Source organism: Sorex fumeus, unplaced genomic scaffold (assembly GCF_029834395.1).
Source record: "Sorex fumeus unplaced genomic scaffold, SorFum_2.1 ptg000141l, whole genome shotgun sequence".
In the NCBI taxonomy this organism is placed as follows: Eukaryota; Metazoa; Chordata; class Mammalia; order Eulipotyphla; family Soricidae; genus Sorex; species Sorex fumeus.
The window spans coordinates 2,062,794-2,084,246 of NW_026606198.1; the positions used below are offsets into that span (position 1 = coordinate 2,062,794).

At 43.4% G+C, this 21,453-nt stretch overlaps 1 protein-coding gene and 1 pseudogene across 1 annotated transcript in view; both read left to right on the forward strand.

The window, feature by feature from the left end:
- The first annotated feature begins 195 nt into the window (after positions 1–195).
- Positions 196–15,585, forward strand: LOC130015916 (RAD52 motif-containing protein 1-like; annotated as a pseudogene).
- A 1,290-nt stretch (positions 15,586–16,875) lies between these two features.
- LOC130015917 (leucine-rich repeat-containing protein 37A-like) overlaps positions 16,876–21,453 on the forward strand; it is a 46,156-nt gene continuing 41,578 nt past the window's right edge. Inside the window, exons 1-2 of the mRNA XM_056106655.1 lie at positions 16,876–17,164; positions 19,575–19,646. Coding sequence (XP_055962630.1) covers positions 17,037–17,164; positions 19,575–19,646 — 200 coding nt within the window. The 5' untranslated portion in view covers positions 16,876–17,036. The remainder of the gene's footprint in view (positions 17,165–19,574; positions 19,647–21,453) is intronic.

A 21,453-nucleotide genomic window follows, 5' to 3' on the forward strand; every position in this document is an offset into this window, starting at 1 on the left:
GAGTCTCTTAAAAATTGTGGATTTACTATTATTTACAATGACTAGAAACATTTTCTGGAAAGTGAATTTTACTTTTACTGGTTCTTTATATTTTCCTTGAATAGAACAAAGAAAGTTCCTTTGTAAACTTCCAGCTTCCATATACTTTTGTCTCTTTGCAGTAAACTTCTAAAAGTAAAGAATATAAAGGAAACGATGGTTTCCATTGAAGGTAGCCTTCATGAATACCTTGCTGATATGTATACTGCTTTACTGCAAAGTTGTTTTGAAGAGTTTTTTTCTGGTTTGGAGTAGAGGTCATTTTTCCATTTTAATTTGTGATTCTGAATGAATAAGGGTTTGAGTTGGATAAGTATAGTCTGTTGGTTTTTTTACCTTGATAATGTGCTTAAATATTGCTTGTCTTGTAGAAATACTGATTAGGGAATAGGGTATGTATTTTTTGTTTGTTTGTTTGTTTGTTTGTTTCGGGACCACATCTGTTGGTGCTTGGGGAATACTCCTGTCTTGGTGCTCGGGGGGACTTCTTTTGATGATGGGAACTTGGTGGTGATGGGCATTAAACATGGGCCTCCTGCATGCAAAGCATGTGGTCAGCCCATTGAGCAAGCTCTCCAGTCATTCAACTTCATTACTGTGTGCAGCTCACGTTTTTTTTTTCATTTTGCTTACTGTTGTCTGTAGGATCTTTTAAAATAATGAAAATGTGTTTGAGCGCAGTTGATATTTTTAAGCTGCAGTTTAAATTTCTGAAAGTGCCATGTTAAAGTTAAGATTTTCAGAGTTTTGTGGAATATTTAAAAAAATGATTACTTGTCTTTTACCATGTACCATGTAAATGGTGATTAGTAAAATGCTACAAAGTTCTTATCAGTAATGCAAACACAAAGAGGTAAATGTGTGAGGTCCTAAGTGTGAAAAGGCATATTTTAGATAAAAATATTATCGTTTCTAGGGAATTACAAGAATTAATATGAAATCAGATATTACTTTGGTATGTAAAATTATTGTGATGCTAAATATAGCTTGTTTCAGTGCTTTCTTATTAAAAAATCTTTAACTATGTCAATTTTATTGTGATACCAGGATTTACAGTATCGTAAATCATTGATTTTGTGCATACATCTTTGCAGTACCACACGTAACACCAGCGACTAATTCCTTTGACTGATGTCTCAAGGACCTTTCCCAATTCTCCACCCTCCCCACACCAACCTTCATGCAACCTCAGTTCTATAGATAAAAACTTTCCGTTTAGACTATAGAAGAAAAACAGTATGCAGTATTAGAGAAGTGTGTATTACTGTATTGGGTTTGAGGGTATAGAGAAATATTCTAGATGGAGGAAATTCTAGTTCTGTGCGGTGGGTGACCGCGGCGTCCCTGCAACATTCTCTGTCCTCAGCCTTCCCCGCTTCGCCTTCTGAATGCCGTGCGGGTCTTCCCCAGCGCTGCTGCCACCCCATCCGTGGTTCTAGGCCGTGGTCACATTGTATTCGCGTGCGCCGCCCACTCAGCCCAATGGGCCTGCAACCTGCAGCCGTTTTTCCAGTCCTCTCCGCTGAAGGTGGGTTGGCGCTTGGCTGGGATGGGGGCCATGGGAAGCAGTGCTGGGCTGGGGCACCTTGCACTGCCAGATACCCCCTGCCCCCCCAGCTTCCCGCTGCCTTGCAGTGTCTACCAGTATCCAGGCAACACACGGCGAGTCCCCACAGGCTGTCTTCTGCAGAAACTCCGAGGCTGGTTGCAGTAAGAGACTAGCTGGAAGCGTCAGAGCCCAGTTCACAGCCTCCACCTGGCTTTGAGGGGGTCCAATATGTGCTTGACAGTTCTGCTACCTGGAGGGACTCACGGCCAGCATCATCGCTCTGTCTTCCGCCCACTGTTCCCGGTGCCCACCCTGTGTTCCCATTTCCCACTGAAAACATTCTTCCCTTTGGGTGCTCCTGGGGCTCCACGGTCTCCAGCTCCTGAATTCCATCTTTAGTCCCATTCTTTTGTCTGGCCCATTTCCATTCTTCTGTGGTTCGGTTCAATTTTGGTGGAGCAGGGTTGGGTGTGGAGGGGATGGGGTTAGAACCTAGGGGTCCCCCGCTCCGCTGTTTTCCCGTGCAGACCCCCACCCCCTCCCATACTTCTGAATATATGAATGAGAATTATGGTTTCCAAGCCTTTCACATGATAATTCTAAGCCTCCTCTGATTGGCTCCCTGAAGTGGCTTCTCTTGTGGTCATTCTCACTCCCCGTCCTTTTGTCCTTGCCTGCGACTTGATCAGACATGAGAACACCCCTTCGTGTGACCACAGACTCTTCTGCTCCTCTGCAGACCCAACACCTGCTTCAGCCCCTACTCCAACCCCTAGGAGTGAAATCAAGGTCTCATGGACCTTATTTGCTTTGCAGACAGTAAGCTGCAGCTAGACTCTGGCCATCTCACGGTCATATTACAGCTGGATTTGAAAACGTTTTTGGCCATAGCAATTGAAAAGCTGGAGCGATAGCACAGCAGTAGGGCATTTGCCTTGCACGCAGCCAACATGGCCGACCCGAGTTAAATTCCTCCGCCCCTCTCCGAGAGCCCGGCAAGCTACCAAGAGTATCTCGCCCGCACAGTAGAGCCTGGCAAGCTATCTGTGATGTATTCGATATGCCAAACACAGTAACAACAAGTCTCAAAATGGAGACGTTACTGGACCTGCTCCAGCAAATCGATGGACAACGGGAGGACAGTGATAGTAAAGAGGGGGAAAGCTCTTGGCTTCCACTTGCTAACACTGGTTGGATCCCTGGCATCCCCTCCTAAGACCTACCAGGAGGGGTTCTTGAGTGCAGAGCCAGGATGAAGCCTGGGCATTGCCAGGTGTGGCCCCAAACCCCAAAATAAATAAATACACTTATATCCATTTTGGGCTGGAGCAATAGCACAGCGGGTAGAGCGTTTGCTTTACAAGCTACCGAAAGCTACCGAAAGTATCTCGCTCCCACTGCCAAGCCTGGCTAACTACCCATGACGTATTCGATATGCCAAAAACAGTAATAGAATCTCACAATTTGTTGTGAAACGTTACTGGTGCCCACTCGAGCAAATCTATGGACAATGGAGGACAGTGCTACAGTGCTATATCCATTGTAATTAATGAGTGGTACTCCTCCCACCCCTTTCTCTCATTGGCTATTAAGACCATTTCGTAGGAACAGGGATGTGACTCAGTGGCAGAGCATAGACCTTGCATGAGTGAGGGCACCCCAGGAGGAAGGCGAGTTTCATAAATATGGTGTTGAGATTTTTATGGCATAAGATTCATTACCAGTATAGTGATAATGGCAACATTCTGTAAATCAGTATGTAGTTGTGAAGGTGGTACTCTAGTTTGATCTTCTCATGCACAGGCTGGGATTACTACCTTATCTCTGAAAATTATCCATTTCCATGAGAGGTTCTTTTATAACTTGGAGAGCACCCATTGTTCTTGTCTATCTTTGGCCTCCTATAAGTACAGAAAAGTAAAGGGGATCTTAATGTAAAATGAAGGAAAGACTCAAGTCATCAGAGAATTTCTTCATAGTTACCAGCAAAAAAATGAATAAAAAAAAACTGTTACAAAATTAAGGTAACTCCTCTCCAGGGTCTCAGAACCCTTCAGAAGCTTCCTAAGTTGACAAAACTGCAGTCACTACAGGTCCAGGCCAGTCTGTGGTGTAAGCATTCAAAGATCAGTCTTCATTGCTCCCTCTCCTCAGGCAGCTTTAGGTTGGAGAAACTAATTTTGTTCTCTTTTCTCATTCCTTGATTTATTCTCTCAACCAACAAACTATCAAGCCTTTGTGAGTAACACACTTTTCTTGCTTCAGAGAATGAGGAAAGGATACAATATGGATTCTTTGAGCACTCAAGGTGCTTATAAACTGGTTATAGTGATAGGCACATGAAACAAATCAATAATTAGTATTGCTCTGCTTTTATTTGTGTTTGAATAGTTTTTCTTTTATGTTTTGCAATGCTCAAGGCTTTCTTCTGACTCTGCACTCAGGGATCACTTCTAGTAGGCTTGGGGGCACCACATGGGGTACTGGGGGTCATACCCAGATTGGCCACATGCAATGCAAAAATGCCTTGCCCATTGGACTATCTCTCCACCCTTGCATTTGAATTTTTATTAATAAGTTCATATAGTACATATTGGCTGAAAGTTAAAATTGTCATTTAAGAACTAATGATATAAGAAGTCCACAGTAATGTATTTAGTGAAGTTAGAATACAGGTATTTTGTATTTTATAAAGAATCTCTTATGCAGATGATCTTGATCACTTGGTCACTTGATATCCCGTTATTCATTGATTCGCTCGAGCGGGCGCCAGCAATGTCTCCATTCATTCCTATCGCGTGCTATTGTAGCCCAATGGCATCTGCTCATTCTAGGAACACGAAGAGCCTCAAATCGATCATTCAGGGTCTTGATAAAGAAGTCTGATCATCTCATAAGTGGACGGACACATGATCTTTTGATGTCCCGTGGAATCCAGTCCGTAATGGCTCTAGTCCAGCAGTCATCTCCAAATTTCATTACGTGTCCAACCCATCTGATTTTCGACGCCTTGGCAAATGAGACAGCATCCCTGATTCTTGACCGTTGAAGAAGGTGGAAATTTCGGATTCTTTTTCTCTCATTTGAGTGAAGCATGATACTCAAGCATAGCTCTTTGGATTCCTCTTTGGGAGACTCGAATAGCGTTCTCATCATGTTTGTGTAGGGCCCAGGTCTCTGAGGCATATGATAATGCAGGAAGAACAGTGGAATCGAAGAGATGTGCCCGGAGCCAGAGGTTCTTTGTCCTCTTAGCTATTTCTTCAACATTCTTGAAGGCGTTCCAAGCCACTCTCTTTCTCCTGCGCAAGTCAGGTGCCAGGTCATTCGTCATGTTGACTTGTCGACCTAGGTACACATAACTGTTGCATTCGGAGATGTTCATCCCATTGAGCGTGAATGGAACGTCAGGAACGAGACCATTTCTCGAGAAATGCAGGTGATCGTTGCTTATAAAATGGTATAACAAAAAATAAACGAAACTATAGTCTCTTCTAGCAAGGCTAATAATTTGGAGAGAGGAGTGCTGTAGATGAGGTCTTGCTTTGGTGGCAGGTCTATCTTACCTATCTTTCAGGTTATAGTTACAGGCAAGAGCTTCTAGCAAGAGCTTCTAGATAGAATCACTGAAGCAATTTACTTCTTTTGCTTATCTACAATCTTGCAGATCTTACAGCTTATAGTTTCACTTGCCACCAGAAGTCAGGGACACGCTCATATTAATCAGAGATTTTGGAAATAATGCAGAAAAGTATCACGGCTTGAGAATAATACGTATTAGTGCTTCCTATGAACTTAATGCCTAAACTGTTTAAAGGACCAAAGAAATAGGCCAGGAGTTAATGGGCTGACCTTGCTTGCTGCCAACCTGGTTCTATCCCCAGCCGCACATGATTCCCCCAACCACCACCTGGAGTGATCTCGGAGCACAGAGCTAGGAGTAACTGATTACTGCTGAGTATGGCTCTGAAACTACAGCAACCAGCAAAGTTTGTTTGATTTGCTCTTCACGGCCACTTTATGAAACTTGTACTGAGAAGTCTTGGGTGGGCTGAATTAGATCTCTGTGGGAAGTCGTTCCTAATCTCGGGTATCTCTCTTATGTCTTTAGGTTCGTCTCAGCAGACATAAAGCAGTTCGACATTCTACACTTGCCCTAAACAGCTCCCAGTGCCAGGAACTGGCAAACTAATATTTTGGTTTCAATGGATGGTCTAAAAGGATTGTCAAGGTACGAAGCGGGGAGAGAGTTCAAGTGCGGAACTTGTGCCCACCGTGTTCAAGGCCCTGGGTTTTGTCCTGAGTATTGCACGACTCCCAGCTCTGTGGGGTGTTACCCCAGCAGGCTCAGAGAACCTGCAGACCTGATAGATGAGAGTCGTCTAAGTGAAAGTGTTGGATCACCGGTCACACCCCAGAATCAATAAGGTCTCAGTGAGTTGACGGTGGTGTCCATATTCTACAAGTCTTGTGTGCTCTGTATGTTCATGGCTGGGAAGTTTTGTTTAATGTTGAAGTCACAGGTTACTTCAACGGTTGGCAAGGATTGCTGGAGTTTCGTTTTTATTTCTAATTAAACTTTTTTTTCCAGAAATATGTTTTTGTTTTTTAGAACTTTATAGTGAAACACCATGAGGTACATTTGTAGATTTACAAATTTTTGTGCTTGGGTTTCAGTTATACAATGATCGAATACCTATCCCTCCCACCCCCCCATCCTCCCCATCCCACCCTGCCTCTGTGGCAGGGCATTTCCCTTAGTTCACTCTCTCCTTTTGGGTGCTGTGGTTTGCGAAAGAGGCATTGAGTGGCATCTAATTAAACATTTTAAAATCTACATTGAGATGTTCAGAAGGACCTTCAATCTGAACTCTTAACAGCTTCAGGATCTTTCTGAACTTGAAGAAAGGGAAAATGAAGATATTGTGGCACCACTTCAGAAGCAAAGCGTGAAGATCTTCTGTGCTTTAGAGGTGGTTTTGTCGTCCTTTGGCAAGAGCCCTGGAGTTGGCAGAGCCGAGGAGACTTTGGATAAACTGGAAGGTCTCTGTGGGGACTGGAATGGGGGTGTGGGTAAGAATTCATTCTCTCTCTCCCTCTCTCTCTCTGTCTCTCTCTCTCTTTCTCTCTCTCTCTCTCATCATATTTTCAGATACATCACAAACTGCCCTCTCCTTGCTAAGTAAGCTGCTAAAGCCATGGGCCGATGCTTTTAATAATACTTGTTTAAATCTTAGGTAGTAACCAACAGAACCTTTTCTTTTTGGTGGGGGAAGGACCTGGGGACCCTTCACAATTTTAGAGCTGTCTGCTTACCAAGAACCTTAGGGGTATAGGGATGGGAATAGTGTTTCTCCTATTTGGGGGTAACAGTCTTCTTTGTTCCAAAGTAATTTTTCAAATACAGATCATGTGTAATTGTCTGTTATCCCAGCGAAATCTTCATTTTGACAATGAAATACCCAAATAAAAATGTTTTTCCCCCCAGAATCTGTGGCATTTAGGCTTAGGGTATTAAATTAAAGGCAGCACTGTTAGTGAAAGAACTGGAACAGACTCTGGTAGGTGAATCTTAGGGAGAGACCAGCTCATCCTTTCCACTACCAAATCTTCCTCAAGTTCCTGAAGTTGATAGGTGATAGGGCAGATGTTTGAATGGGTTGTCACACCCCGTGGGGGGTAGGGGCGTGCCATCTGCCTGAGGTTATCTAGTCACCATCACCAAAGCCGCCTGCACTTCCCCATGGCCGGAACCAAGGGGAGGCTGACCAGATTGGTTTTTAACCTGAGAAGTGCACTCATCCCCTGGGAATGGGCTCAGCGCCCATCGGGATATATTAGCTCTAGAATTACCAGTTATCCAATTCCGTTATTCCTAGCTGCGGTATCCAGGTGACTCGGGTCTGCTTTGAACACTATAATATTTTTTTTTTTTGCTCTTTGGGTCACACCCAGTGAAGCACAGGGGTTACTGCTGGTTCTGCACTCAGGAATTACTCCTGGCGGTGCTCAGGGGATCATAAGGGATGCTGGGAATCGAACCTGGGTCAGCCGCCTGCAAGGCAAATGCCCTATCCACTGTGCTATTGCTCAAGCCCAGAACACTATAATTTTTGCAAAGTAATCGACTCCATGCCAGGCTGTTTTCCTCGAGGCACTCCAGAGAGGGGCAGGTGAGAGTCCTTCCTGTCCCACTACCCAACTGCCGCCACGCTCCAGGCCAGGGCGCTTTCACATTAGAAGACACTTCCTACCCATTTTCTATAATTGCCACACCATATTTGATGGAGTTCAGACAGTAGGCAACAAGTCATAGAGAGAAATATATAAATATTTGCCTCTTGGAGAGCCCATCAAGCTACTGAGAGTATCCTACCCACACGGGCAGAGGCTGGGGACTCCCTGTGACATATTCGATATACCGAAAACAGTAATACCAACAAGTCTCATTCCCCTTATCCTGAAAGTGCTCCAATCATTGGAAGAAGCTGCTAAAATCTCATCACTGGAAGGAATAGAGACGTTACTGGCCCCCACTCGAGTAAATTGATAAACAACGGGATGACAGTGATACAGTGATTATTATAAAGTAACTTATTATTATAAGGTAAAAGGTAAAGGCCCTCCCATTGATCGTTGATTTGCTCGAGCGGGCCCAGTAACGTCTCCATTGGAGACTTTGTTGTTACTGTGTTTGGCATATCGAATACTCTCGGTAGCTTGCCGGGCTCTCCGAGAGGGGCGGAGGAATCGAACTCGGGTCGGCCATGTTGGCCGCTTGTAAGGCGAACGCCCTACCTCTGTGCTAAAATCAAAATATTTGATTACATTTAATATTCAAACGCCAATCCCACCACCAGTACACCTTCTTACCACCATATTTTGTATGTTTCCATCTCGAACCTGAACCCCTGCCCCAAAGCAGAACCGAAAGAATTTATTTTGTATTGTGTTCTGAATCAACTACTGAAAATACTCCAAAAAAGTTTCCTTAGAGGAAAGTATGTGAAGATTGTTCTATTTCCCCCAGGGACCATTAAGCCCTTCAATAAGAGGTTACTGACATGTTGTTAAAGGTTGAGCCTTGTTTGTTTGTGTGTGTGTTTGTGTGTGTATATATACACTCCTATATATACACACATCTGTAAAAATATATGTCCCTGTATGACTGGTAGCCTTCTACTTTAAATCCCATCAAATGTTTAGTGATACTCTTGGATTATTAGTGGTGTGAGGTATGTCAAGTTCCTAGTGTATAGTAGAGGAGTCTATAGGTGTCTAGCTTCAATTTGCCCATTTGAAATACATAATCAGTATGAGATTTGTGCCATGGTCTTGACTAATTCCCTTCGAGTTTACCTGTTTACGAATGTCCAGAATAGATCAGACAGCAAAAATGTATGGTAATAGCCCTGACAGAATATACCTACCAGAGAACCTTTGAGACATAGCCTTGCGTGGTACCTTCCCTTACTCATTAAGATCGTGATGTAGTTCTCTTTTTTATTTTTTTATTTTTGTTTTTATTTTTATAACCTTTTTATCTTCTCGGTTACTCCCAGCGATGTTCAGGGGTTACTCCTTGTTCTACACTCAGAAATTACTTCTGGCAGTGCTGGGAGGTCCACATGAGATGCGGGGGTTCGAACCCAGGTCAGCTGCATGCAAGGCAAACGCCCTACCTGCTGTACTAGAGCTCCAGCCCCAGTTCCCCTTTCAGAGGTCATAAAAATCAATTCTAGAGGTTGGCATAGTAAATCCATTTGTTTTGGTTGGATTTAGGATCATTATCATTCCTTACGAAAAGGAAGACCACTCAGAAGTTTGCTATTCAAAAGACTGTGTCAGATGCATTTCAGAAACTGCTCATTGTGGTTTAGGTAAGACTTTTGTAGGTTGTCTTGAAGTCCTGCAGTTTTCTTACTTGAAGAGCAAATAAATTGATTTTGAGAAATAATGGAAATATAAGTACTTCCTATTCCTCTATTTTCTAGATGCTTTACAGAGTAGTCACAAATTTGTTCTTTGTGAAATCTGTGAAAAATAATTACAGCAAATATTACCCCCAATGTATAAACGTAGAATAGTTTAGACTGTAGAGAGAATATTTGATCCAATTCTTCTTTCTCAATTGTTTGTCAATAAAGCAGAAGAGAATAGTGGTTCTAAACTTCAGAATCCTCTGTTTAAGTACTAGTTCTGTCCATTTTTTTCTTTTCTTTTCTTGGTTTTTGGGCCACACCTGCTGACGCTTAGGGCTTACTCCTAGCTATGTGCTCAGGTACCACTTCTAGCAGGACTCGGTAAACCACATGGGGTGCCAGGGACTGAACCTGCGTTGTATGCATGCAGGGCAAATGTTCTACCCATAGTAATAGAACTCTGGCCCCTCTACTTTTTAAAATGCAGCTGTAGGTCTCTAAACATATATGTGAAGGTATTTCTAAGCCGCAATTTTCTTTTCTTTTCTTTTTTCTTTGCTTTCTTGGGCCACACACAGTGATGCTCAGGGGTTAGTCCTGGCTCTGCACTCAGGAATTATCCCTGGCGGTGCTCAGGGGACCATATGGGATGCTGGGAATCGAACCCAGGTCAGCCATGTGCAAGGCAAACGCCCTCCCTGCCTCATTAAGCTGCAATTTTCTGAAAAAATATACTTTTAGTTTTGCTTACCTTATATTGTAAAAGTAAATAACACTTACCTAGAACTGCACTCATTTGTGGAATATAAAGTAACAGAATTGGAGACTAACACCCAAGGATAGTAGAGATCGGGACCAGGAGGATTGCTCCACAGCTCGAAAGCAGGCCTCGCATGCTGGGGGAAAAGGCAGCTCAGATAGAGAAGGGACCACCAAGTAAAGGATGCTTGGAGGGCCCATTCGGGATGAGAGATGTGTGCTGCAGGTAGACAACAGACTGAACATGATGGCCACTTAATGCCTATATTGCAAGCCACAACATCCAAAGGAAGAGAGAGATTGAAAGGGAATAGGGAGATTTAAAGGGAATAGGCCTGCCATGAGGCGTTGGGGGGGATGGGGGAGTCGTGGGAGGGATACTGGGAACATTGGTGGTGGAGAATGGGCACTGGTGGAGGGATGGGAACTCAATAATTGTATGACTGAAATGTAAGCACAAAAGTTTGTAACTCTGTAACTGTACCTCACAGTGATTCATTGAAAAAGAAGAAGAAACATACTGAGTAATAAAAATAAATATTTGTAAAGACTTACCTAGAATTCAGTAAAGGACGAAATATTCTAATTATTGCTACTGTTTTCTACTGAAGAGGAAACTTAACTGGAATGAGTTCAGGGTTGGTTTTCAGCACTGACATATTGAGTGGTTGTGATTCTATGTAGCAACCAAGTATGTGTTGTGCACCTTCACAATGATTCTGCTGGGGCCAGGAAGAAAGCTGAGAGCCTGGTGCACATGCTATGCATGTGGAAGGCCAGGGTTGGATTCCTGGCACAACATGAGCGTCCAGGAGCAGCCCCCAAGTACTTCGGTCAGGAGAAGACTTAACACTGCTGGGTGTGGCCCCCAACAAAAACAAATAGTGGTCATACTATTTAAGATTTTTAAATGTTCTCCTCTTATGGAATTTTCTAGTGCTATGGATATTTCCGGCTGTGCCCAAAGGAAAGTGAATAATCCGTAGAGAGTCCACAAACAGAATTGCTTTCCTTGCTTTATAGCCCTGCAGTCTTAGAGAAAGGAATTTTCAGTTGTCAGAGACCTTATTTATTACACGAGTAGCTCCTGGGTTGACTTCAGCCTTGCAGTCTGGGCAATTTTCTAGCAAAAGTGACTTCTGTGGTCAACTGGTAAAATTTCTATCAACTATAATAACTTTTGAGAACCAGTGGGGGTTTTGAAGATGGTACCAGAGCCTTGCATATCCCTGGCATGGCATATGGTCCCCTCTAGTACCATCAGGGAGCACAGAGCCAGGAACAGTCCCTGAGTACCAGAGGGTAGGATCTGCAAACCCCAAATAAAAAGAAATGAAAGAAGCAGTGGGTTGGAGAGATAGCTCAACAGGCTGAGCACATTCTTGGCATGCAGGAAGCAGGTTTCAGTTCCAGCTCAGCACAGCATTGCCAGGAATGACTCCAAGTACTAAGTGGGTATAATCCCTGAGCACCTTTGAGAATGGCCTCAAAACAGAGAGGCAAAAGGAACCAAACTTAATGTCTGCATTGACAAGGAAAATGCTCTTATTTTATGCGTTAGGAATAAAATTATTGGATGTATAAAGGAAATACACACCCACTATCACTGTGTACTACCTTCATAGAGAGAACATTTTAGCCAATAAGTTTGAATTGATCCTTGTTAACTTTATTTCAGAAAGTGGTAACGTAGCCGTGGAATATCGGCCTTTTGAGGAGCTCACTGATGCCAGAACCGAAGAGCTTCATGATTTAGTTCAAGTACATGAAAGAAAAACTCAAGGATGACATATACACAATGGTAGCAATTCAAAATAATGAGCAGATTTTAGAAGTGTTTAGCATGTGTAGGCAATTCTACCATCCCCAGAAAAATATGAAACTCTCAAGCTTTAGTTCAGAGAATTTCTGAAGTTTCCCTGAAGTCCTAGCCATTGGTTCTAAAGCCTTCTTTGAAATTTGGAGAGTTCTGAGTGCCCTCTGAGTTCTGTCAGAGAAATACCTTTTTGAACTCCTCTTAAACAGGATCTAGGGATTTGGGACCTTAAGTACGATTATGTTACAGCATTTGAAAAGTTACATTTTTTTTCAAGTATGATGTCATATCTAGAGCTCAGCATCTCATATATATCTTGTATGAAATATTTATATGAAATATGAAATATCTTTCTGTTAAGCCGATTGGTTAGGTTTGGTTTTTTTGGTGTTCCTTGAACAGGTCTCGGTAAAATTTATTCTGCCATTTCCAAAGCCTCCTGTTTTCATCTTGCTCTCTATAAGGCATGAATATATTGGTTTCTCATCACCCTGCTGGTGTTTGCATGTAGTGTTTGCTGATTTTTCTCTTTTTTTGATGGTTACCTTGTTCTTAAGAACCAAGAGATAAATTGATTATTTTTAAGATTTGCGGAGCAGAATGAAAACATGAATAATACTTTTAAGTTCCACAAACCATAAAAACTTGGGTTTGTTTCCTGTTCCCATTGATTTTGTTTTTTCCTACCATGATCCTTGTAATGAAATGGAGTGTGCCTTTTCTTGTTAAAAAAGAAAAGCTCATTTGAGTATGTTTTGTGTAATTTCTGAGTTGATAAATTGGACCTTCTTCAAAAAAGATCCTTAAAGTCAATGTCTTGCTATATCTGAAGAAGAAATATAAACTCTGTTTTCAAATTATTATGGGTGATAAATCCAAGACAGGCCCTTTTATAAATCAGATGTAAAATTTTAAAATGAGGTTTATAAAAATGGGCCACATTATAAACTTTTCCTGTTTTGGATCTCAGTGACAATATTTTGCACTTAAATACCTCTTATCTGAATTTTACAGGTTAAAAGGTAAGTAGCAGGAAGATAGTGTTTGGGAAGCATTCAGAAGTAAGCTTTTCTCTCCATTGTTCTGCATTTCTGGATTTTGATGCAATGCAGTATGAATTGTTTGCTTTCTTCAAGCTACATCCCTGCTCGACTACAGAATGGTGCTAACGAGTTAAATGAATGAATCAACTTGAAGGCTGATATGTGGATCCACAGTTCTGATTGGAATGTGGTTTAAACAGAAATTGTGTTGTTTTGTTCACACATTATTTACTTCTGCTTACCATTAGGTCTGCCACTAAAATCCATGGCTTAGATTTGAGTTCGTTGGTTTGATCTGAAGATGTATTGGTATGAAACTTTGTAGGTGCTAACCTCAGTTCTAGTAGTTTGTCTGGAGGAGCCCTTCCACCTCCATGGATGTAGTTCCCTTACTTTGGAAGTATAAAATTTGATATAAGCTGGTTTCCTAAGCCTGGGACTGGGGGAATGGCATTGCTGGTTCAGCACCTGGGAAGGATCTGACTCAGCATCAAAAACAAGGTTGGAGAAAGAGAGTACAGGGCGGAAGGTGCTGCTAAGGTGCTTGCCTTGCATACAACCGATCCTGGTTTGATTCCTGGCACCACACATATACCCCCTAGCGCTCCCAACAGTGATTCCTGAGCACTGATGTATATAACCAGAACCTTCCCCCTATAGTAAATAATAAGCATCAAAAACCCAATTTGAGTGGCATTTCTGACCTTTCGCTTTGAGTTTTTCCATCCAAACAAATGATCTTATCCTGTTAGTCCCTAAAATTCTGTTCCTGGGCTGGAGCGATAGCACAGCGGTAAGGCGTTTGCCTTGCATGCAGCCAACATGGCAACCCGAGTTCGATTCCTCCGCCCCTCTCGGAGAGCCCGGCAAGCTACCGAGAGTATCTCGCCCGCACGGCAGAGCCTGGCAAGCTACCCATGACGTATTCAATATGCCAAACACAGTAACAACAAAAGTCTCCAATGGAGACGTTACTGGGCCCGCTCGAGCAAATCGATGAACAACAGGAGGACAGTGATCAGTGATCAGTGATGAAATATTTTATGAAAGAACCTTTCTGTTCAACAATTGCATAGTATTCCAAATTAGGAATTAACTTGTTAATTTCCAGGAGAACATATGAATACACTATGTGTGTATTCTAGGGATGCTGGGGGGTGGCAAAATGTGTTTAATATCATTGGGAACAAATTTGGAGTTGGATATATGTAATTAACATGGCTCAAAGTCAGAAAATTTATTTCCAAAGTTAGGGAGTTAGGGGAAGATAAAAAGAGAAAAGGTGATTCTGTTCCTCTTGTTGAAAATCTGTTTTTTTCCTTTGTAAAATAAATTTTATTTGTGGGTAAGGTAGCGGGATTCACACTTGGTGGCGCTCAGGAATTACCCAGCCTGGCTCGTTGTTATAATCACTTGTGGAAGTGCTCGAGGGACCAGGTGATGGTAGGGATCAAATTCAAACCTTTCTTGTGCAAAGCATGCGCTCAATCTTTTGAACTATTGATCTAGTCCTGCAAAGAAATTTTTTAAATAGTTTAAATCAAACCCACCAAGAAAACTTCCAACACCTACAATTGGGTCTTAAAAGACTTAGCTTAGGAGCCTGAGACATAGTTCATCAGGCTGGAGCATGGACTGTGATGAGGGAGACCTGGGTTTGATACCTGCCACTGCATGGCCTCCTGAGCACTGTCAGGTACAGCGTCAAACACCTCCAGGTGTGGCCCCCAAAGAGACAACAATGTCCACCTTACTAAGAAAGGTGAGAAGACATTTCGTACTAATGCCAAAGAATTCAGAAAACGAACATCCATCCCTAAATGAGGCTACTCTTGGAACCAACTCCATTCGGGGCTCTCTACTCAACTAGAGAGTGGGAAGAAGCCCCTTCTCATGGAATTTATATTCTGGAAGTGTGAGATAATAAGAACTGATATGGATGAGAAGAAGGACTGTGAAGAAAGTAAAATGGGTACTAGTTACAGTATTGCAAGAGAGCCTTGTCACTTTCTGACGTGAACATCTTAAGTGTTCCCTCCGAGTGCTAGAAGGGCAGCCCTCTAGAAAGGAGCTTGCTCCTTTTTCTCCGTGAATTTATGTTGAGTTCCATGCAAGAAAGGGGGATTTCCCCAGGCCGGTGTAAAGGAGCGCATATGGCTGTTCATTCAGTTTAAGAACGGTCTTCCAGAATCAACTGTTTCTGGCCCCAGAGCCCTGCTTCAGAAAATGTTGTGTCCCTGATTCCGTGCTATCCCCTCTCTAGGAGAGTGATAAATAATCAGAGAGACTAAGAGCTTAAAGGAAATGACAACATTTGTGAACCCCCACCCACCCGAAGTAGTGCTCCTTTTGCAGGTCAACTGCCTTTCTTGGAAGCAGGATGGCCAAGGGGAGGAAGAATGTCTCTTGGATTTCAGTAGTGAGGAGGAAGCACCAAGACCACCACAGCTGGATTAGTGCTGTTGAATTCACCAGTGTTCCCTGTCTGGGGACAAGCTGTTCCTCCCCTACCCTCGGGGCTCCGCCCAGTCCCAGTCCTGTTGGGTGGCAAGAGTGGGAGGGGAGGCAAGGGGGGTGGGGTAGAGGACCTGATTGGATGTGTTTGGTGCCTTGGGGGAAGAAGGAAAGCCTGGGTCTTGCTGGCTTTAGATCCAATAAAGGTTGCTTAAAGGCTCATAAAGGTGCTGAGGGGGTGGGGCCCCCGGTTGTCAAGGGCCTGTGGTTGTCAAGGGCGTGGTTGATAAGGGCATGCAGGGGCAGTGCCCAGCTGCCTTAATCCTCAGGCTCAGGAAGACTACACTTCCTTAGCCATGAATGTGGGATTAAACATATTTATAATTCTTTACCTCTCCACCCATCTGCAGGGCGCTCCTCTCCGGGGGAGAGTCCTACCCCCAGTCCCCCTGGCCCCCAGCCCCCCAGGGCTCCCCAATCCCTGGCTTTCATCTTCCCCTGATCCTGCCGCTGAATCACCCCCTACCCTTCAGCCCCGGATTTCAAAACTCCCCGCCTTCCTTTTGGATCAAATTGGCGGGCACCATGTTGCTGAAATTGTTCCAACTCGCAGGAAATCTAGGAGACCTCGTCGTCGACCACAACCAATGCAGGAGGAGTACTTCGATTCCAGTATGGATACCTTTTATCCTGAGGGGAGTCAACCTTTGGTGGGAGATTCAGAGAAACATCCACAGATTCGTCACGAGACTGGATCCTTTTCACCCCAGCCTCAGCATCCAGAAACCTTTGAAGAGCTAGAACAGCTTCCCTTTAAGGCCCTGGAAGCTGAACTTTCAGCAAGCACACAACAGAGCCCAGCTGCACTTCTAGGATCTCCCGAGGAATCAAAACCTGCGGTAGTTTCAGACTCAGATTTGCTGTCAAGTACCCCTGAAAAGGGTGATACTGCTTCAGTCCTGCCAGAAACCCTAGTTCAGCCTACATTGGCTTCCGAGGAGAGAGGATCTTCAGTGCCTCAGGAGGTGGAAGCTCAGCCTTTAGAGTCAGGTCAGAGTTTGAAGAAAGTTGAGCCCGTATCATCTTTGGTCCATGAGGTGTCAACGTGGCCTCGAGAGCCATGGCCTCGAGAGCTTGTAGGTAAACCATCAGACCATCCTGAATATGTGTCATCACCAAGTAAGAATGAGGCTCAACCCTTCAATGTTCCAAGTGCGAGGGAAACACTTGCAGACATGACAATTGACATGTTTGCAGAGGTCAGTAATGAGCGTCAGCCTTCTCCCGAGCAGCAGGAGGTCTCAGCTCAGACTCCAAATGAAGCAACTCCACAACCAGAAACATCGACAACATATCATTCTTCTCTGACACACTCTTCTGCCCTTCCTGCTGTACGACATGCTTCAGAAAAGGCACACGTAGATTTCCCTGAGCAACTGGAACAGAATGTCTCCATGACCTTTAACATATGTGAGCTCTGTACCTGCACAGATAAGACCCTCTCCTGCTCCGGTCTCAGTCCAGAGAAGAGGCTCCATAGAGTGCCTGTGCCAGGGCCCAACACCAACACCTTCACCGTCCTGTAAGAATCCCCTTTCCTCTGTTCTCTGCATTCTGCCTATTGACATAGCAAGCCTTTTCTTCAATGTCTCCCTGTGTCTGCCTCATCCCCCTGCCCACGTTAAATGATTTCCATTTTTTATCTTTTGTTAGTCAAAAGATATCCTCATTCTCCTTATCTGTTGCTGCTGCTTCTCTAGTCTTTTGGTTATAAACGTCCGTACCCTTTTTCCTTCTCTATTTTTATCTCACCATCAGCCTATCCTTCATCCCATCATCCACTCATTTAATTCCTTAACCTTTGTTTTCTTTGTGCTACAGCCTTTTTTTAAAAAAAAATAGTTTGTCCTCCTTATCTTTTATTGCTGGTGCCACAATCTTGTGCTTATGGACATGAATTCTGGAGCCAGATTGCCCGAGTTTGCATTTGTTAGCTTTGTTACCTTGGACAAGTTATTTAGCTCTGTGACTCAGTTCCCTTTTCTTGAGGTGGGGGTAATGGTAAGTTATCACCTCCTAATATTGTTGTGATACTTGTTGATTTTGATACTTATGAAGTTAGTACCTTGAAACAAGTTTAACATGAATCCCTATAGAGATGAGGCCAAGGTGGTGGAGAAGGGTTGACTGTGAGATCTAACCAGCTCCAATTGCAACAAAAGTAATACTATGAAATCTATGTAAATACTTTGGGCCAGAGTGATAGTACAGTAGGTAGGGCATTTGCCTTGCACGTGTTCCACCTAGTTCTGATCCCCGGCATCCCATATGGTCCCCTGAGCACCACTATCAGTGATTCCTGAGTGCAGAGCCTGGAGTCACACCTGAGTATTGCCGGGTGTGGCCTCCCCGTGAAACTATATACTTACATCAGGCAACTAGCATACACATGAATGCTGTCTGTATTCATTAATCTCTCATTTCAGAATTACAGTTGTTTACATCGACTTTCCATATAAAGCACCCATTTCCCTCAACCTAGCCACAACAATATGTCATCGGCTCTTAAACATGATGGTATTGGGGAGAAAGGGAATACACAAAAAGGAAAGGCAGCGTGTCACCAAGCACCAACAGAGGCACAGAAATGTACAGAATCTTGTCAGTTGGGGAAAGCTGCAGAGAGCTGACACAGAGCAACTTTAGCTGGGAATTAGAGGTTGATTTTTTTGGATCAAAAATTATTTATGTGCTGGGCATATAAAAAGCTGTGCATGTTTGGTATGATTTTTGTGTTTGGAGATATGTAATATGCTTGTAATATGAAACAGTTACGAATCTGTGCCTCCTTAAACATATCCCTCAACTTGGGGCTTAGACATCATAAAGCATCCAGAAGTCTTGAGTGGAAATGTTCACTAGGTTGGTGGGATAGGTTTCTGTTTCAACATTTTCACCCTGAAAACTGTGTATGTAAACTGATTAGGTTTATATTTGGATTATGTACACATTTGCAGCTTATATACACATGTTGCTGAGGGAAGTTGACAAAACTAGATTCAAAGTGATCCACAGAGTTAGTGTTTAAAACTGAACTCAGGGAGCCAGAGTCCTAGGACAGTGGGTAGGGCTCTTGCCTTGCATGTGGCCAACCCAGGTTCAATCCCGGACACCTCATAGGGTCCCCCTCCATCACTGCCAGCAGTTCAATGAAAAATTATTGACCCTGAGCGTGGAGCCAGGGGCAAGTCCTGAGCACCATCCCCCCCTCCACCAACTTCATGCGTCTATACATGTGTAAATTCATGAACATATTCTCTTTGTTACAATAGGTCAGTAAAGTAAACAGGATAAGGTGCAAAAATCCCACTTTCCCACTCTACCAGCTATTTGACTGCCGCGTGGTAACTTCTGTTACCATCTTGGGTTTCCTTCTACTCTCTTTCCTGTGCATTCCTCGCCACCCCCAATGAAGGTAGTTCTTTGTGATTTGTTCTTTTCCTGAGGCACGTTGAATATATCTCTCCTCACTAGTCCCCCCTCACTTTCTAATTTCCGTAGTCTCTATCTAGAAATTTCTACTATCTTGAAATTTCAACAGAGAGCATTGACTTAAACCTTTGGTGTTCCCTGGCAATGCTTTAAAATATTTATTTGCTGATAATTTTGTTCATTTTTCTTTATATGATAATTATGAAATTATAATTTTCTCCATTGATTTGCAGTAGGAGTTACAATAGGTGTGAGTTTAGAAAAATGGCTTACAGGCTAATTAGCTGGCAGTATTTATCTATTCCAGGAATTAGGAAGTTCAGATTGTGAGATATTTCATTGTTTGACCAGTCACCCCACATCATGTCTTTAGTTGGGCATAATGGGAAACTCATAGCTATGGAGATAAGCTGGAGTATTCTGTGTTTCCATGATTCTTTTACTTATTCTGTTCATTCTTTTCCTACCTGTTCAAATCTGTGAACTGTGTTTCTTCACAGAGATTTCCAAGGAAACTCTATTTCTTCCATTGATGGAAATACATGGAAGGCATACCCATGGGTTGAGAAACTGTGAGTATATTCTCTCCAAATATGAATATTAAAAAATAATTGCACCATAAAATCCTCCGTAGTATACAATTTTAAGATCAACACCACATAGAAGCTATTTCGCCCTCATGTCCCAAAACAACCTCTCTTAGTTATAATAGTTTACTTCTTTAAAAAATTTTGGTTTACCAAGCTCTTACGTTAAAAGTCTTTTTGTTTTCCATTCCATAACTGGTAGAGTTAATTGTATACACACACGCACATATACATATAGGTATATATTTTGGTGATGTAGATGGTTTTTATTGAACTTATTTTAGAAAGATGTGAGAGGAGAAAAAGAGAAGTTCTAGAGAGAGCACACAGAGATGAGCAAACAGGAAATGTGTTCACAGGAGAACCTTGGCTTGAGTAGCAAGCCAACATGATTACTTTCTTTCTTTCTTCCTTTCTTTCTTTCTTTCTTTCTTTCTTTCTTTTTTATGTAGGAGTACTGCTATTTATTTAGCCACTGATTAGAACTCCATCTTACTTTTTTTCATTTTTTATAATTTTATTTATTGAATCACCATGAGAGCAGTTACAAAGCTTTCAGGTCTAAGTCTCTGTCATACAATGAAACACACTTGTACCTTCACCAGTGCCCATTCTCCATCACAAAAAACCCCAGTATACCCCCCTCCCATACCCTCCCTCTACCTGTGGGGCAGATGATTTCCACATTACTCTCTCTCTACTTTGATCACATTCAATATTTCAACACCAGACACACCATTATTATTTGAGATTTTACCCCAACACTCAGATCTGTTGAAAAGGCAGCAGTAGACAATTTGTGTTCTATTGCTGGTTATGAATAACATATGATGTTGCGTGGCTGTAGTAGGGTCATGTGATTTTGCAATTTCAAAATTTTAACACTTAAATCTGGAGGGATTTCTGCCAAAAGCCACCGGGTTTTGAGATTTGCTCCTGAGTCTCTGGGATCATGGCCGTTGAGCAGCTTGATCAGGAGCCAGAGAGGCCGTTCTTGGGTGATGACTTGGGGTCTCATTGGGACGGGGAGACTAGGACCCGCTCCACCCCCATCCTGTGAGGCCCAACAAGTTTTGTCGCTGCAGGCCCAGACCTGACTGTCTAATGGCCTCTGGAGGATGATGGCCACTGAGCTGCCAAGGGGGCGCAGGCGGAGGGACAACACCCTTTCCCCCCTGGGGTGGCCCGGCGACAGTAACCTACTGCGGAGTCTGGACGCATTTCTGCCAAAAGCCACTGAGTTTTGAGATTTGTTTCTGAGTCTCTGGGATCAAGGCTGTTAAGCAGCTTGATCAGGAGCCAGAGAGGCCGTTCGTGGGCGATGACTTGGGGTCTCGTTGGGGTGGGGAGGACAGACCGGCTCCACCCCCATTCTGTGAGGCCCTGCATGTCTCGTCACTGCGGGCCCAAACCTGACTGTCCAGTGGCCTCTGAACGATGGTCGCCACTGGGCCAACAGGGGGAACAGGCCAAGGCACGAAACCTATTCCCACCTGGGTTAGCCCAGCTCTGGTAACCTACTGCAGGGACCAGACGCATTTCTGCCAAAAGCTGCTGGGTTTCAAGATTTGCTTCTGAATCTCTGGGATCATGGCCATTAAGCAGTTCAATCAGAAACCAGAGAGGCCATGCCTCCAATTATATAGCTGAGTCGGAGGTGGTTTGTAGGTATGTGGGAAACATACCTAACTTTTGTCAGTTTACTTTCTTGGTAAACTTTGCCCCAAGTTTTTGGGGTCTGGCCAAAGGCACAGCAGCAATTTTGGGGTATCTGGAAGTCTGAAGGTGCCAT